The sequence below is a fragment of the Aphis gossypii genome, chromosome 3, assembly GCF_020184175.1.
Source record: "Aphis gossypii isolate Hap1 chromosome 3, ASM2018417v2, whole genome shotgun sequence".
NCBI classification, from domain to species: domain Eukaryota; kingdom Metazoa; phylum Arthropoda; class Insecta; order Hemiptera; family Aphididae; genus Aphis; species Aphis gossypii.
In genome coordinates this window covers 27934462-27953373 of record NC_065532.1, presented here as the reverse complement: position 1 = coordinate 27953373, position 18912 = coordinate 27934462, and the positions used below count along the sequence as shown (strand labels likewise).

Sequence of the window (18912 nt, the reverse complement as noted above, 5' to 3'; positions counted from 1 at the left end):
TATATAACTCAATGTATTCATAATTTCTTAGTTTATAAGCTATTACATTGAACCGCCGCTAAATACATTTTAAGTAATTATATACACAAATTGTTTTAATTTTTAAGATAAAAAAAGATATTAAAATTACTAATTGATTGAAGAAAATAATTGTGTATCTACAATTTTTATATTCTTGTATTAATCTGATTACAAATAAAAAAAATTAAAACAATAATTTATTTGAGCGAAATTATAATTGTTTTTAATTTAAGCTTTGCATAATTAGATATTATTGTAAATACTTCAAATACAACATTCCATACATACTATCAATAATAAAACTTAATTGTTTTCATTGTTTAGAATGATTTTAAAATAGTAGTTTGATTTAAAAAGAAAAAGACAAGATTAATTTTATATTAATATGTCTAGTTTTCATAATCAGGCTAAGTCTAAAGTAATTTAATAAAATAAGAAATCAAATGTAGTTTTATCAGCGGTCCATAAATTCTATTTTAAGTGAGATATTTAGTATTTACCTAATATCTAATTTTTGATGACTTGCATTTTTTGCAGTATATACTATAATTAATTACCTATATTATATTACTGTGGCCTTATGTAGGTTAATTTTTTTTAATTGATTGATTTAGGTTGTTAGTATTTTTTTTATTGAAAGTATTTATCTTTAAGGAAATAATTTAGACTTCCTTTCATAATAATGATTCATATTTATTTTGTCATGAAAAACAAAAATCCAATGAAATGTTAATTTTATTTTTATATTTTAATTTTAAATTGTTCTCTTAGTGAAAAAGTTTGCAGTATTACTTATTTATATGTAATTGCGTTCTCATGAGATTGTGTAAGAGTAATTTGAATTTGAAGTAGACATTATGGGCGCCACGTAGGAAACCATGTCAAAAATAAATTAATTGGATTGATGGTAAGAGATAGTCTTTAAAATCGTTGATTAGATGTAGATAAAATTTCGAACACATTTACCGAGTGTCCGTTGAAATTCTAATATTACTACAGACTAGTGAGAGAGGGTGTCGTACCGCTTGGACATATCTTCGGTACGTCCATGGACCATATGGGTAGGTACTGATCGTCCGTAACTGTCACAAATCACAAATAGATCGAACTTCGAGCAAACGAAAATCTCGCGCTGTGTACGTACGAGCAGATATCCACCAGCGTCTATGTATCGTTGCTTATCGTTTGAAAAATCGTATTTCATTGGTAACATTTTTACCGTAAAAATCATAATGATATATTATATTTTCAATATCCGTGCCGTGGTGACGGAGCGGGAACACTTTTGAATTTTAGCGGGCCCGCACTGTTTGAGAATCATTGGTACGCAGCTGGCCAATGGCACGTGACGTGCCACAGCATGGCGGACGGGGAGAGACCGCGTGATTTTCCCGCTAAAATCCCTGCACTCAATCGGGACAAAGGCCTCTCCCAAACCGGTCGTCGCCCGCGCCGGTAACCGGTACTGCTTCCGTCGACTTCTCGAGAGCCAATACGAAATCTGTCAGTTCGCAGTTGCACTCCGGTCAGCTCGGTGTCTTATTGATAAAAATAACATTCGCTTTTTACCGTCTTGCAGCACGAGTTCCCCGCCCGCCCAGCCGTGACAACATCGTTACCGCCACTCGTTTTTAACGGACAAACGGGACCCGTTCCCTTGATGAGTTTGTCTCGTGCCGGACGGAAAATTTTACAGTGACGAAAATCGCCATCAAACGTGTAATCGTTTTCCGAGTTGTTTAAATTGTGTTCCTTTTTTATTTTTTTAATCTTTTTTGGCGGCAAATCCATCGCGTCACCGTCCAGGAGTTTAAAGGTTAGTGTTATGTTATTGTGCGTAGCTTTTAATCAGCATTTTCCTACCACGTCCTACCGCCTCGTCATAATTTTCCAAACCAAAAACCACCTTCGATTTATTAATCGTGTACCACAATACTATAACATTATTATTACTTGATATCCTTACAGATGTTAATATGCAAGTACGATTTGAAGAATTTAGGTTTACATATTACATATTAAGTAGTACAATTAATATTCCACTAGATATTAGGTATTAACTACTTGCGGTTTCAGAAAATTAAATATTTATATGGTTTCATCAAGCACGATTTTCACAATTAACGTTTTTTTAAATTATTTTTTTTTATTTCTATAAAAAGGTATAGGTATTAGGTACCTATACTATTATTGGTAGCTCGATGTAACTTTTCGTATTTACCTCCTGGGTAGGATCCTTGTGTTTTTGTACAATGGTACTTTTGTGAAACTATTAAGTATTTTATAATTTATTTCATTCGTCCGTCGCCCGTGATTACGTATTAGGTATAGGCAATGTAACTATATCGCATTTTATTATTATGTAAATGCTCTCAAATAGTCATATCGTATTTTTTGAATATTCAACAAGTTATTTATTTGATTACAATACCATATGGCATTTGCCTGCCACTACTTTTTAAATTATCATTTCACGTTACAAATGACTCAATTAGATGTACTATTTAGGTACTTAATTATTTTAATTTTCAAAAGTGTTAAAATTTTAACTGTTTTTTTCTTGTGAAAAAAAATTGTTTTCAAGTATTCTAATAAATAGGTAGGTACCTAAAATATTATGTATCTAGGTATGCTATTTTCTAGTAAAATTTTTATGTTGAGTATTTTTCTAATGTGAATGATTTCATTGTTTATTCATAAATAGTAGAGGATAATTTAAATTTTAAATAAAATATTAACTAACTATACAGAGGTACTTGCCTATTTATAAAAATTTGTCATTAATTAATTTAATTTGATAAGATACTTTGGTTACTTTATTAGGAATAAAATAGAAAGAATGCTACTCTATCAGTCTGATATTCTCATAGAAACTTTATATACCTAAGTACTCAGATAAATATTTTCTACTTAACATTTTTTTTCTAAGTACTTAGTCTTAATTTGGTTTTTTCAACAGCCAGATAGAAAAATTGAGACCAATTTTTTAGTTAATTTAAAAAATACCTAATGAATTTTAATAAGTCTCTAACATCATAATGCCAAGATATCTTGGTCATTAACATATACCTGAGCATATACCTATAGAACATAGATTTGTTTGTATTTATTTAATTATTTATGTCCTACTATATTTTTAAAAATGTAGCTTATATTACTACTTATACCAATTCCTTTATTTATTTGTTATTACTACCTAATTTTATAAATAGATACATAGTACACTCTTACGTTTGTAATTGCATATAGGTAGGTAATTAATTTTCTTTTTATTGGGTATCTTGTGTTTGTATGTTTAGACCATCCTATAATGAATTATTAGAATATTTCAATCAGATTATTATTATATAATAATATATTCTACTGATACCTCCTTTTATAATACTTTTGATTATCTTGTAGTTTTTTCCATAGTTAATAACTAATAACTCTTAATATGTTTATATCTAATTAGGCATTATAACTTATTCTGGAATAGGTAGACATTTATTATATTTATCTCTTAAAAACAACTGCTTAGGTACCTACTGCCTATATTTTATTTCTTAATTATTATATTTCTTTCTGGATTGATATGGTGTATAAATAAAATATTGGTTTAATATAATATGTGTATGTACCCTAACCTAGGTAAATAATATAATTGCCTTAATTTATTACCTATAATCTATATATTTAAATTTCTCCTAGAATAAGTTAGCAATTTGATATACCAATTTTTTGATAGTGGTAGAACATCCTAGGTATAATATTATATTTTCTATAGAAAAGAAAAATGTAAAAATTAAATCTTAACAAATTTCTTAAAATGTATAATCACTTGAGGTGTCAGTATGTACAATTAATTTTAAGGTCAAATTCCTAGTTGTATTTTATCAAAATCAATAATGCATTGCATTTAAAATTCAATTGGTTTAAAACTGTTTTCAATATACCTTTATAGAAAATCAAGACAGTGCTGATAGTGGATTTGATTAAATAAATCAAAATGGAGACACCACCATTTAATCCAGAGCCAACTCGGATGATGACCAGAAGTGTTTTAGCTGAGATACCAACCCGACTTGGACGATTATCTATGACAGACCCCAATAATGGTAATGTAATATTAATAATACAGGATTCAGTACTTACCTTAATTTAACCTATTTAACTATACCTTATATAATGATTTGGATTCCACATTATATTTTCATATTTTTATTAGGTTTAGGCCGAAATGACCACCACCTCAATATAATGAATACAACTATAAGTAACTTCCCAACATCAATGATGACACCATCTCCTAGTCCTGATGAATTAATCATCCAACAAAGGGGACGTCGTAAAATACCAGTTACTTTTAGCCCTGACATTGATGCTATCAAACAGGTTAGTACATATCTATGTATTAGGTATATTCTATTCTTAATTACCTTCCAACATTTTACCTTATTTTTGTCATTGGGGTTTTTTTTTTATGATTACTTATTAATTTATTAAATAAGATAATATTATAGTAATTAATTATAGAGTGTCTTGTTTTATTCTTACTCAATAAATTTTGAGTACAAATATTCACCCTTTCCCACTAGGTTTTTTTATAGTTAAAAATATATTTATTTTTTATTGCAATTCTTTTAAATTATCAAGTTTGTTATACTTAATATTGTTTCTTATATAATACAGAATATTAAATATAAATTAAGGTTTAATTTTTCTTAATAGGTTATACTTTTTATATTTTAAAATAAATATAAATGTGAACCCCCTATAATAGTTTTTAAAATACTGATACTCTCACTTATTCCAATTAAAAAAAAATAATTTAAGTAAGTACATTTTATTTTTAAATTCTATCTATGAATAATGCTCTAACGAGTTGGTATCTACAATTTATTTTTGTGTATGGAAAGCTATAAAATTGTTGTAAATGTTGATATGAAATATGTACCTAATGTCAATTTAGATAAAATCAATGACTAAATTCACTGATATGTACCTATTTGAATTTTTGTAAATAATGACTGAATATTGTAAATAGCTGGTATTAATTGTATTATACTTAACAATCTCATAGGCTTAAGATTAGATAAAAAATTAATGTGGTAATTATCATAATAATTCCTGATATCTGAATAAAAATATTGGAACAGTTGTAATGTAATTTATCTTAATGATTATAAATATACCTTTTAAATTGAAAACATCTTGAAATAATTAAAATACTAATAGTTATGTATATTTACTTATTTTACAATAATTAATATATAGCAATGGGTTTCTGATTTGGATAAAATAAACATTTTAAAGTATATTGTAACCTCAGCCCTATTATAGAAGTTAACACGTTTGCAAGAAATATATTGCTAGTAAATTACATTGAAAATAATAATTATTTTAAAATAAAATGAGTTCAACCATTCAGTTTTTATTGTTGTTTATAATAATGACAAATCATTGAATGACTTAATATTTAAATATAATTTATTTGTAAGCTACTTGCATATCATATTACAATAGTTATGTATCTGTAAATTAAAATTAGCCACAAAATAAAAAATGCACTGATCATATAAATATTTAATACACAACCAATATTAACATTTAGTTAGTATAATAGCTGCATATTACACAGACTTTATTTTAAATTTATTTTTAGAATAATCAAGAAACTCCAACAAAGTCTGGTTGTTCTAATTTCATTAAGAGTTCAATTGTTCTAAGAAGTACTCCTCGTAAAAGATTACTGTTAAATGATCCACTGGAATTATCATCTCCAGACAAATACAAAATTGTATGTATAAAACTCTAGTTGTAAATTATAATTAGTAATTTTATTAATATTCAACTATGTTTGTACTTAGGGCTCTCCTAGTTGTAAAAAATTACGTACTGATGCAGCAGTTGAACTTCCAGAAGATAATTGTCTGTTATCTGCTTTAAAATCATTGTCTCCAGATCAGCTGATTGGTATAATCGGACAAATTGTCATTGATCATCCAAATATTGAAAAGGTACATACATATTTGATTTTATTTAACAACAACTTTATGTAGAAATTTTAATCAATAGGAAATAAGATCACACTTCCCTGTGGCGGACTTAAAACCCCTTGAAGAGCGCATTTATTATTTACGACGTAATATCTACAAGGCTTTACCAAGTAGCCGATTAATTTCAAAAACTGATCCAACTGCCTATAATAGAGTCTCAACCCATATTTTAGCATTCAAGGTAAATATTTCACTTGTTTTCATCTAGTATTCACAATTTTTTAATCCTATGTTATACATATTTTTTTCAGAAATGTGTTGTTGATCAGGGTAGACGCTTGGTTGAAAGCAATCAGTGGCCAATCGTCATGGACTATGTATTTATGGCATGGAAGCATGTTCGTAATACTCCTATATGGGACAATCCTGCTCATAATGCTGCACGTAGACAGTGTTTTAAATCCCTATCAGCTCAATGTATGACTGCCCTCAAACATATGAAGGAAACTATGAACCAGCAAAGTTGTGACAATTATAAAAACCAGTAAGCTTTTCTTTTTTTAAAATAATTTAAATTTAATTGATAATCAACAATTAAATTAAGGTATACAAAAACTATATGTTAATATTTTATTTCTTAAAATCATTGGTGTTTTGTCTGTTAACATTAGATTGAAGCTATTAGTTGATGACAGCGAAGATATGGAATGGTGTTTACATTTCCTGAATATTCATGAGTGACCGCATTGGTTTGGTTTTCTCTATTATTTTTTCTATTTTTCCATCTATCAGCAAAGACATCATTTGTAATTGATGGTTAATATTTTGACTGTAGGAAATTATTTAGCTACACATACTATGTAACATTGTGTTAATTTAAAATATTAGTAAATTTATTTTAATTGTATACAAAAATTAAATGTTTTGAACTTATATGTGAATAATATGGTGTTTTGTGTTTTATTTCTGAATGCCCTGTAATTGTAATAATTTTGTAAACATAACCCACCCACGACTATTTTATTTCTACACAAATTGTTAAATTTGCACCATCACCATCAAATGACTGTATTTTTATTATTCATTTTTGGGTTTATTTGTTTTTTTTATTATTATTTATTTCATGCACCATTGTCATTTTTTTCTATTGAAATGTATTATTTATTACAATTGTCAATTATTATGTTCATAAAACTGGACCAGTAATTTAGTTAATTATTTTACAGAATATTATTAGCAACAGTCTTGTATTGTAGTAAATTATTTTTTTTTTCTTAACAAGTCATTAAAATAAAATAAAATTTTGCATATTGATTATACATAGTATACTGGAAATAATGTATTATTAGATTCCGTAAATTTGTTCAACTTAATACTGTAGATTTAAGCAGTGTTGTTCAACTGTGCAATGCGTATAATTCAAATCCTTAATAGACTGTATAGCTAGTTTTAATAAAATAAATTAAGTAAATATACTTAGACTTTAAGAAGAAAAATGTTCCATGTACAATTTAATATTTGATATATGAATAACTATTTATGTAAGTTTGAGTTATGTGTAACATTTGTTGTATTTGTAGACAAATGTATAATTATTATTTATAGAAATGTATTTAAACTCATGTAATTCCAATTAAATGAATAAATGCTAATTAATTATACTATATTTGTTCCATGGGGTTTTTTTTTAAATGACATATATGTATAATTATCTTACTTAGTTTTCAGTTTTAGAACGGGAAGTAATGAATTTAAAAGAAACAATTTTTACATCAATAAAATAGATAAACAAAATAGTTTTAAAACTACGCTTGTAGTTCATCAAGGTAAAATGTTACTAAGTATCATCACGATCAGTGGTTCCCCATAAGTGATGGTGCTTGATCTGACTAATCTATGAGGACTCATTCAAGATACCAGCGACACTGATAACGAATGTTTTCTTTGTTTTTATAACTCAACAAAATTGTAATTTTTATAATAGCAGAAACTAAGATACATAAGCATAAAAGAAAAAAAGTCTGGTTCAATTCAAGATTTAGCTTAGGTACCCTATGATTCTATGGTAATTGAAAACTAGATAATTGCAATAAATTCTCTTCAAAATTACATCAACATTAATTTATGAAAATATTGGATGAGAAACTAACTGCATCCAAGTGGTACTCAATTTCATTTAACAGATGTCACTCGTATATTCTTAATGATATATCTACATTAATGTGAGTAATTAAGAAATGTATAAATCAGTATTTAATTTATGTCTTAGGCTTATATTTAAATTGTTGGGATTTTTTTAACAATTTGTACTCATCTAATTTTGTTTTAATGTTATTTTTCATAATTATACTCTTAACTCTATTCAGTTTAGAAGTGACCAATTTTTGTCGGTATGGCACAGGTTAATAGGTACATAACTGTTTCTTCTACTTAATAAACCACAAGTAATACAAACAGAATGATAACACCCATGTGCAGAAGTCGGCGCCTGGGTCATTTCAAAACGTGAATAGGGTATACATGTCTACATTTACATAAAAAATGAGCCGATGACACTAATCCTGTATGCATTATCTCCGTCTTATAAGTTACAAACATAATACAGCAAATTGTATATTCTAAAGAATCTACTTAAATCTTTTAAATAATTTACTTATTATCCTAAGTTTAAAAGTGAGAATGTTACCAAGTAAACCTAGATTTTTTTTGTTTTATGTTTTAATTTTGAAATTATTACATTTATACTTATGAAGCTTACTAGTTTACTAGATAACATTCTTACATTTAAATTTCATAATAGATAAATTTACTGTAATATAAAGCATAAAATAGTTAATGTACAATTAGGTAACTATATTATGCATTTGTAAGACTGAGATAATACATGCAAATATGGTGTTCTCTCAAGTTTAGTTTCAACCATTAAAATCATTTTGTAACCACTAAACAATATTAATTAGTTTTATTAGTTTTATTTATACTATTGTTGAGTTTGGTATATTCATCCAACACTACTAATTAATAAATAACCACTAAACTCACTTTTAAAACCTTTTAACAGAATTAATCTTATTTTTCTTTTTCTAACCATCTGTTTAATATGATAATAGTTAATTAACAAAATATTTTTGAGTTTTTTTATAATCATTACTTACTGTAGTACTGAATACATAATATATTAATATGTAATTAACTACTTAGTATACTTAATTTACAGAATATGATTGGTTTTTCAAATAAATAAAAACATGTAGTAACTGGTCATTTGAAAATTAAATTTATTTTTCATAATAAACATTATCAAGACTGTTTAAAATAATGGTCTTCCGAAAACAAAAATTATAATAAATTCTAAAGATGGTAGGTATTTATTTCTTATCCAATAATTCAATGATAATAATTTACTATGTTTTCTTTCTTTTTGCACACTTAAAAACTAATAAAAACAAAAACATATTTAATATACTGACAAAGCTATCAACAATGTTCCAGACATATTAATACCGTTGGAATGATAAATAAAAACAATGAATTAATATACTATGCAATCTATGAACAATCTAAATTATACCTCAAAACTGTATGATAAAAGGTATTTATAATTTATTATGTTAAATTGATGATAATTGATAATATATGTGTACCTGCACAATTAATAACCATCGAATTAAGTTATTTGAAAATGGGAATGTAGTTGTCCATGCGAGCACGGTGCTTTTGAGACACACACTCAGATATCCAGACAACATTTCTGCATTCTTGTTCTTTAAGTTTCAAATACGAGTAGAAAACACCGTAATGGAATTGACGCATGAATGCATTGACATTCAACTTCACTTCGTGTTCAAAGAAACGATCTTCAAGAGTTTTTTCACCAGGATTAGTGCCAGCACCATCAAACAGAGCACTGTACTCAGCAAAGTATTCAGCTACAGCTTTGACCTAAAAGTTATAAAATAAGTATCAGAATATGATTATATAACTATTATTTTCTTAAAAGAATATTGTCAATCTAATATATTGTTAATTCTTATATAGTACCTGATCATAATCATCAGCCCTAGCTAAAGCCGCCAAGCCGTCTGGATAGAGTTTACCACATCTCGGATACAGTTTAGCTCTATCGTCTTTAGTCAATTCCGTTCCAAAAGAGTTAATTGTTATGTTAATTGCACGCCTATCAGCTTCAAACGACAATATTTCACACATAGTATCAGCAGTAATACCTCCAAGCTTTTTACAAAAATCATAAAAAGATTCCAAGTATGCCTTATACAGAGTATTACGAATAATTTCAATGTTCATTTCGTCAAGATCCTGTTCGCTAATGCAATCTACAAAGAATGGAGCCAATGGTGTGTCAACCAATACAGCATTGTAGAGCTCAGCTGGAGTAGCAGCAACATGTATTGCTTCCATTTGTTCGAAACTGCCCAATGGATGACACTTTGGTATCAATTCAGATATAGGGCGCTGGTGAAGTGTTCCAGTGATCAACAATATGATATTGTCAATCATGTAACTGTAAGTGATGTAATCAAGGAACGTGCTGAGTGGTTCTACAGCATGATTGCGCATGTGTTGAAATTCAATAACAAGTTTCTCACGCAACTTGTCATCGATGACAGACACCGCCAGCGGGCTGGGTTCGTTGGCTAAGAACTGGCCATAGTCAGTGGACTGCAGATGCAATTTGAGATCGTCCAAGGTCTCGCACTGCTCAAGGTTCAAATAATCGGCATGTCTGAGTATGCCACACTTAAAGCCACGGCATAATCCTTCCAAGTAACCGCCATCAATGTTGAAGAAACAACCGGTGTCCACCATAATTTCTTTTGCTGACCTACAAACAACAACATTAAAACATAGAACTATAGTTAGACCGTTCACGCCCAAAATCCCCACTGAATCGTCTGATTATTGCTCAGTAGTAAGAACAATATGTAAACAAACGAAGTTAAAACCGAATCGATAGCAGTCCAAGAAATGCGTAAACGGAATTTTCCGGGCTTACCTAAATGAGTTTCGCCAATAAAAATGTAACTGTCCTCCACAATTTGAATATTTAGGACACTACGAAAAACGAATTAACGATAGAGAACAACTATAGTGCACTGTCTCTAGTGCCTACAAATTATAGTACACACCTTAATTTTTATCAATTATCGAGAGTAGTGTAAGTGTTCTGAATGAAGTGGTCTGAAGTTAGATACGCGATGTGATTGATACGGACGAAAATGATATGAACACAGCAACGTTACACCGTTACACGACGACCGGCAGTTTTCGAACATTGCAAAATTATTTTTAATGCTGAAAGTTAATTTAAATTATCGTGAACGAATATTGTTTTATTGCTGTCTGGTGAGTGATGAGCATGGTTTAAGATATATCTTAAACCGTGGTGGTGTGTGGAAGGTTATAAAATGTTATCAAAATCTATATTTTTCAAGTACCTACGTAAATAATTCAAAAATTGGTAAAAGATCAAATATGAGAATTTCACAACAACGGTTCTCTGACTCACCTATCTTTTTTTAATAAGTATTCAACAAAATAATTATAAATAACTTAAAATAAATTAGTTTAAGATAAATACAGCATAAAATCATGAAAAATAATTTGCAAATATAGGTATATCTATAATGAAACTTACGGCTATAATGTTATATTATTTACTTTTATTTGATACATACATTGTTTATAAATTTTGCGTGATTATACCACTAATACCTATATATTATATTTGTTATATATGAAAAGTAAATATTTAAATATAAAAATAAACTCGTATAAATAGGTATATTATAATTTATAACACTCGAAGTCACAACTAGGGCTCGGATTTTAAAGCATATTATGCTTCTTTTTTATACGTGAAATAGAATTTCTAATTTTTACACAAAAAATTCGTTTTAAGTCATTCTGATTCTAAATTAACTAATTTATTTTCTTTTTTCGTTGTAAATTCTTTTTTTTATGCTTTTAACGTCGATATCGAGTATTTCAAAATTTAAGATTTAGTGTTGTAATTTGAAACCTCTTGTATAACCTCTTATTTATAGTTATATGAAGTACCTATGCACCAACCACCAATCACTTCAGTATGGATGTAGAGTTCGTTGTCTACGTATAAAATTATTCTGTCAAACAATATGAGTATAGAAGCAGTTTCATTACTGCAAATCTAGAGAAATACATGGTAATTAATTTTTCAAATTTTTTTATTCATTTTATAACTATATGTTTTTTATACTTATAATAATACCTATCAAACAAATAATTACTGAATATGTGTACCCAAATGTATACCTTTTTTTTTCATTTATTTATTGAAATCTACAATCTATATACAATATAATCTGTACAATAAATAGGTATGATAAGTGGAAATGAAAGTAAAATAACATGAATCGTGTGATTAGGGAGGATACCCAGTGGTAATATCCTATTAAAATTTATACCTATAACTTATATGAATTTTATGATGTTTAAAAATAAAATATCACACTTAACTCAATATTTGCAGTATGAAGAGACGCCAATTTGACTTAAATTAAATTGAATTAATTATATATTATTTATAGATGAATAATCATATAATTCAATTAAAAAAGTTAAACATATAGGTATATAGCTGAAAAATATTAATTATTGGTGTTTATTTAGTGGATTGTTAGGATCGTGAATGAAGTTTAAAAATGTTGTCAAAATCAAAAACAGCTGTTAACATTCCCCGAGCGTAAAATATTATATTTGCATCATAATGTGCAGGTAACTTTTAAGTATCTATACCGATAACAATAAATATGTATTATACAATTTAATAATATATATTAAGTGCATAATATAAATCAATTATATGTATTAATATTATAATGATATAGGTATAGGTATATAGTGGCGTATTAATTACGGTGGAGGGGGGTAAACTCGAACCCCCTTAAAACAAACAAAAGGTTAGGTTATTAAAATTTGTGTTACCCAGATAGGGTTTTTAATATTTCAACCCCCTCTCCCTAGAAATTATTGGAAATACGCCACTGTAGGTATATTAAAACGGTGATATATATTGATAATATTCGGCATGATGTCGTTGTGTGTATTTTTCATAGTATACTTCCTACCCATTTGTAGTATGAGGTAGATACCTCTATTTAATTAGGTATGCCGTATACAAACTTATAATAACAAAAGAATTTTGTAGGTATAAATCGGAGTCCTTTTTGATCCGCCCGTCAAACAGTATACAGCCACCACCGCAACTATTGAACGAAGATTATTGACCACGTTGTAATAGAAATCATTTGGTAATTTTTTTTTCTCGCATTAGTTATATTGATGGGTATATACTATATACACTATACAGTTATTCTCAAAAGCTGTTAATGTATCTAATATATACGTATTTATTTTTATTTTTATTTTTTTGTAAATAAAATGCAATACGACATTTTTTTACATACCTAGGTAGGTACTTAATACTTATATGTTAAATGCATAATAGTACGAATACATATCGTTAACAATTATACTTAGACATTTGATAGTTGATACACAATAATGATAAATGGAATTAAAAACCCCAGGAAAAAAACCCGACGAAGAACCTCAGAAAAAATATCCCATATCCCTGAAATAAAATAATAAGTTTCCTAATATTATGCTGATAATTAAAGAACTTTAAATGCCATTGACGTGTACAATATAGACTATATAGTAGTGTAGGTAATATATTATATACACCCATCTTATTTGTAATGGGTTCACGAACATAATTTTTACATTCTTTAACTTACTATATTATTTAATTTTTAATTTTAATTTAATGTATATTGGTATATTGCAGTCGTTTTGATCAATTGAAATATTTTATAATATCCTATATTTGAATTTTTTCTATGAAAGAATAATAATTAAAGTAGGTTAATAATTTTATTTTAATTTTTCAATCTTTTATATAGTTGTAGGTATAATGTAAATTTAAAGTTAACACCCTAGGTATAGTAAGACTTACTATAGTAGGTACAGGGGCGGCCAAACAGTCGATCACGTTAGAATTTATTTTTAAAGCCACGCGCCCTATATGTTTCTTAATAATTATAGTTATTCAATGATAAGTTTTAATAAAAAAATTTTCAATGGAAGTCGATCCTTAAAAGTGAAGTATATTTTTACTTTTTAGTAGATCGTGACCAAAAAAAATTTGGTCATCTCTGCTATAGTAAAACTTTTAAAAATGATTCCTAATCTGTAATTATAATATGTACCTATTAGTATTACATTTGATAAAAAATATCAAAACTACTACTTATACATATATACCGATATGTTTGTAAATGGGCGGTGGTAAACTCTCCCGATTTTTAAAAATAGTAAATTCTCTCGATGGTAAACTCTCCGGGGTTAATATTATGTTTACCTGAAGTAAATGTGTAAACTCTCCCGGGTCAACTTTATAGTTACCTGTAGGAAGTATGTAAGCTCTCCCGAGTTGTTTTAAATGTTATTGCTACACTACGAATTGGAAATTTTTACGTATATTTTGTATTTGTAACTTATATTATTATTATTGACTATTTTTAAAAGAAACTTAAATGTATAATGGGTTTTTTGAAATTTTATTTTTTATTGTATTTTGACTATAATATCATGTTCATAGCAGCTAAAGACATTAATTTATATTGTTATTATTATGATATATGATTGACTATTTTTAAACGCAGCTTAAATGTATATTAAATTTATTTTATGATTTTTACTAGACCCGGGAGAGTTTACATATCTCTATTAGGTAGTACAGGAATAAATCCGGGAGAGTTTACACGTTTCTGTCAGGTAGTATTGGAGTAGACCCGGGAGAGTGTACTATCGGGAGGATTTACAATCGCCCTTTGTAAATAATAGTAGGTACCTATATTAACAATATTAAGTATATAGTAATCGTTTAAAAACATTTGTATTTAATAATTTTCATAATATGATTATTTTTAATTGTAATATTGTATTCTGGAGATTTTTCTCCTTATTATAGGGTCTAGGATTATTATTATTTTGGAGTTTCTCCTGGGATTTTTTTTTCGCAATTCACAACAATTTATGGTGCTCACCTCATACACCTGCTTATATAATTTATATAGGTTATATTATCTATAGTTTATACAATTATATATATTATGATCCAGTGGCATATTTAGGGGGGCTAAGGGGGACAATTGCCCCGGGCAGCACTTTTTTTGGAGGGGGAAGGCAGTTAATTTAACTGAAAGGTTTTATTTTTAAACTGATGTAAATAGTTGTAAAAAAAAAATGTGTACCTACCCAGGGCAGTAAATCTGTCACTGTTATGATCTATAGTCTATACTCTATACTCTATAATAGTATAGGTATAGCTTTATGTTATATAAAATACGTTGCATTTCAAATACGAGAACATAAATTAGTGTAGCCGTATAAGAGTTAATACGTTAATACTTAATAATATTAAAAAAATAAATTTTAAAGATTTTTGTTGTTTTTTTAAACAATATAATCATAAAATGAATTAAAATATGTGTGGAAGTTTTGTAGAAGTGCGAGTATTAGTACGACTCGTCTATTTATTGCTTTACCTACAAACTATTTTCTCGATGTTTCGGTATATGACTTATTTAAGTAATATAATCGTGGCTCACTGGCTCAAGCTAATACATAAACGTTTTTATTTATACGTTTGATATAGTTCTGCCAATAAGTAATAACTGCAATCAAATTGTACCTAATTGTGTTCTATAATAATGCTTATAACCAATGAATATCTAATGATCTAATACATATACATATTATGTGTATTGTGTATTTATATGAATGGTGAATGCGACCATTGACAATATTAATCAAAATAAAAATATAGGTTACCAAATGTGTCATTACAAAATAGGAAAACTCGAGAAATTGTTTTATGGATTTTTATTTATTGCACATAATAGTGTGTAGTGTGTACCTATGTTACATATACCTACGCCGACAATTACGTGTCACATTATTTAAATTCAATCTACTATAATATTTAGTAGGTACCTACGTTACTTTACGATATTATTATTGTGTAACAACATTCGTACTTAATATATAGTTAAGTTGTATACATAATTTTACATCCGCTGAATAATTCGAATATAGGTACACTATCATAAACACGAAACAAACATTTCAAATTTATTATGAAAAATAACTACTAAAAAAAAATTAATTAAAACAGAGAAACTATTACGCAATGTATAATACATATATAATATATATATATATATAGGTTTATCGACACGCGAGTGTTTTATACTTCGTGCATATATAGCTGCTGTAATAAGGCATTTTCGACCTACGCGCTACGCACACGGGTCATATAGCTATAGGGCGATGTACCTATATAATATTATAATAAGTACTGCATATCGTATACAGTCCCATATAATCTTAAATTTACATTCGAAATATAGTTCTAACGTGCCGCTGTTTTACCTGTTCCGTGACTCTCACATTGACTGCATCGTGTGGCTGTCGTCAAACGTCAATAATAGGTATACCTACAGTCTAAGACCGACGCCACTATTATTACAAGTTATGAGTTATAACATACGAAAAAAAAATACGACATAATAGTATTTATAATCAATGATAATATGCACGGTTAATGGAATCGTCAAACGTTACTATTGCGACAGTGTTAGGTATATCTGTTGACTGTTACAAAAAAAAATATATATATATTTATTATAAAATGCTAGCTGGTAGGTATATTATATAAGAAAGGCACTCTCCTGCTTAGTGATTTGCCAAGCATGCTCAACCATTTTAACCTTTAATATTGTATTTTATTGCATCGAATACAAAAAACTATTCTGAACAGTCTTTTTATTAGCCTACCTTCCTATATTATAACTTAGTACTAAGTAGTAAGTATATTTTATGATATATTTATATTACTCTTAAGTAGTTCATTTTATTATTGGATAAACAGTAAGTTAAATTAAATGTTTACTAGAATATTACATTTAAAATTAATATAATTGTGTTCCAAGTATCCATGAATGATATAATATAAATTACTACAAAATAAACTATATATGAGTAGATATTTTCGTTAAACTATAATCATATAATTTTACGTTTAAAGTTTAAACATATTACTCTTATTTTCTCTGAATTTGAACTTTAAATATCTGTAAAAAATTGTTTTTATATTTGTTTGATCTTTTGGTAAAGTATAAACTATTTTCTCAAATTTTTAATTCTTAGATACAAAAATGTTACTTTTTGTAAATATTTAATCTTGACCTTAAATTAACAAATTTAGTCAAAATTTGAACTTTAAATGCTTATAAAAATAAATCTTGTCTATGTATCTCAGTAGGTATCTATACAGTTTTTAAATAGCTATAATTTAGATTAAAATTTATGAGGAATTTAAATTTCTAGTATTTTCTTTGGTAAGTTAGAATAAAACTAAATCGAAATAGGTAATATAAATGCAATAATTATAAGACCATAACAATAATTCATCTGAATTATGACAATCTGACATAATATAATATGTTTAGCATAATCTTTCCTGTTATTAATAAGAAGGGTTAAAAGATTTTATAATATTATAATAGCTATAAGCTATATATTAATTCTTAATACGGGGTTGCCAAAATCTGCAAACTAAAATTTGCTGTGATATAAAATGGAATTATACCTAGGTATATGTTATGATTATACCTAGGTATATTAGTGGTAAACGAAACGATTCATTTTGGTAGAAAATGGAAACGTTTCTCCTCCAAGTTTAGCGTCAATTATTATTTTATAAAATAATCAGTATATAGGTATACCTAATATCTATATAGTATATTCCTTTTTTATTTTTGGTACAAATATTTTTAACTAATAAAAATCAAAACTCTTGTTCAAAATTATTATACAATTAATAGTTTTAGATTTGTTATGGATAACGCAACAATAATCGAATGAGTAAGTTTATTTTTAGTCGAATATAAAAGTTTTAAAGTTTTTTTTTATAATGTATAAAGTAGTGTTTTTTACATGGGTACCTTGTTTAGCTTAATATTTATACAGAGGTTCTTTAAACTTTAATATCTTATATTGTTGGGTGAATCCCTCAATTCTCCAGGGAGTTTATATTTCATAATAGGTACAGATTCAAAAAATATAATATAGGTACCTATAAAAGTCATTTGTGTGTTAGGAATACTATCAACTCAAGTTATTAATACGCCTTTTATATGTACATAATATATTATTTAAGATTTGAAGTCAACTATTAGAATGGATTATTGCAAAAAAATAAACAAATTTATTCAAAGGTTAGTTTCGCTGTATCAAATGATAATAAAATTTAATCACTTGAAAAAGTGATAGTTAAAATAGTTTATTAATTATTATACCAAATTAATCATATAAACCTAAAAAACACAAATAGATATATCTTATACATCCCTTAATTCCTATACTATTTGTTTAATTAACTTTTGTTACTAAGTATAAATAATAGATAAATATATACGCTGTTAATTATTATCAAATAGGTATACATAAATTATAGAATTTTTATAATTACTAGGTATTGTTATAATATTTATTCGTTTAACTTATAACTTATAAAGTTATAAATAAACCTGTATTATTGTTGTATTTATTACAGTTTACAAATTCGCAAACATATTTATATAACACACATGACATACGTATTACTCAACTATAAAACGTTGAACTGTGGATATCAAACCTATAAACTATATTATTATATTTTATATAGTAGGTATAGCCCGGTATAGGTATAGATATTATAAAAGAGTATTTGAGATTAAACTATATTTTCAGTTATATACACTATATAATTTTATTTGTATATAACCTAACCTTGTATATAAGT

The 18912-nt window shown here is 27.2% G+C and overlaps 2 protein-coding genes across 2 annotated transcripts; one reads left to right on the top strand and one right to left on the bottom strand.

The window, feature by feature from the left end:
• The first annotated feature begins 1414 nt into the window (after positions 1-1414).
• On the top strand, positions 1415-7665 carry LOC114122468 (uncharacterized). The gene is made up of 8 exons (XM_027985141.2): positions 1415-1837; positions 3965-4118; positions 4229-4395; positions 5666-5800; positions 5871-6020; positions 6079-6240; positions 6311-6543; positions 6671-7665. Exons 2-8 carry the CDS (start codon positions 4010-4012, stop codon positions 6738-6740), a joined length of 1026 nt encoding a protein of 341 aa, XP_027840942.1. The 5' UTR covers positions 1415-1837; positions 3965-4009; the 3' UTR covers positions 6741-7665.
• A 1592-nt stretch (positions 7666-9257) lies between these two features.
• LOC114122460 (V-type proton ATPase subunit d) lies at positions 9258-11177 on the bottom strand. The gene is made up of 3 exons (XM_027985133.2): positions 11014-11177; positions 10041-10842; positions 9258-9941 (listed from the first exon to the last, which is right to left on the bottom strand). The coding sequence occupies exons 2-3, from the start codon at positions 10824-10826 to the stop codon at positions 9672-9674; spliced, it is 1056 nt and encodes a 351-aa protein (XP_027840934.2). The 5' UTR covers positions 10827-10842; positions 11014-11177; the 3' UTR covers positions 9258-9671.
• Between the last annotated feature and the right edge of the window lie 7735 nt (positions 11178-18912).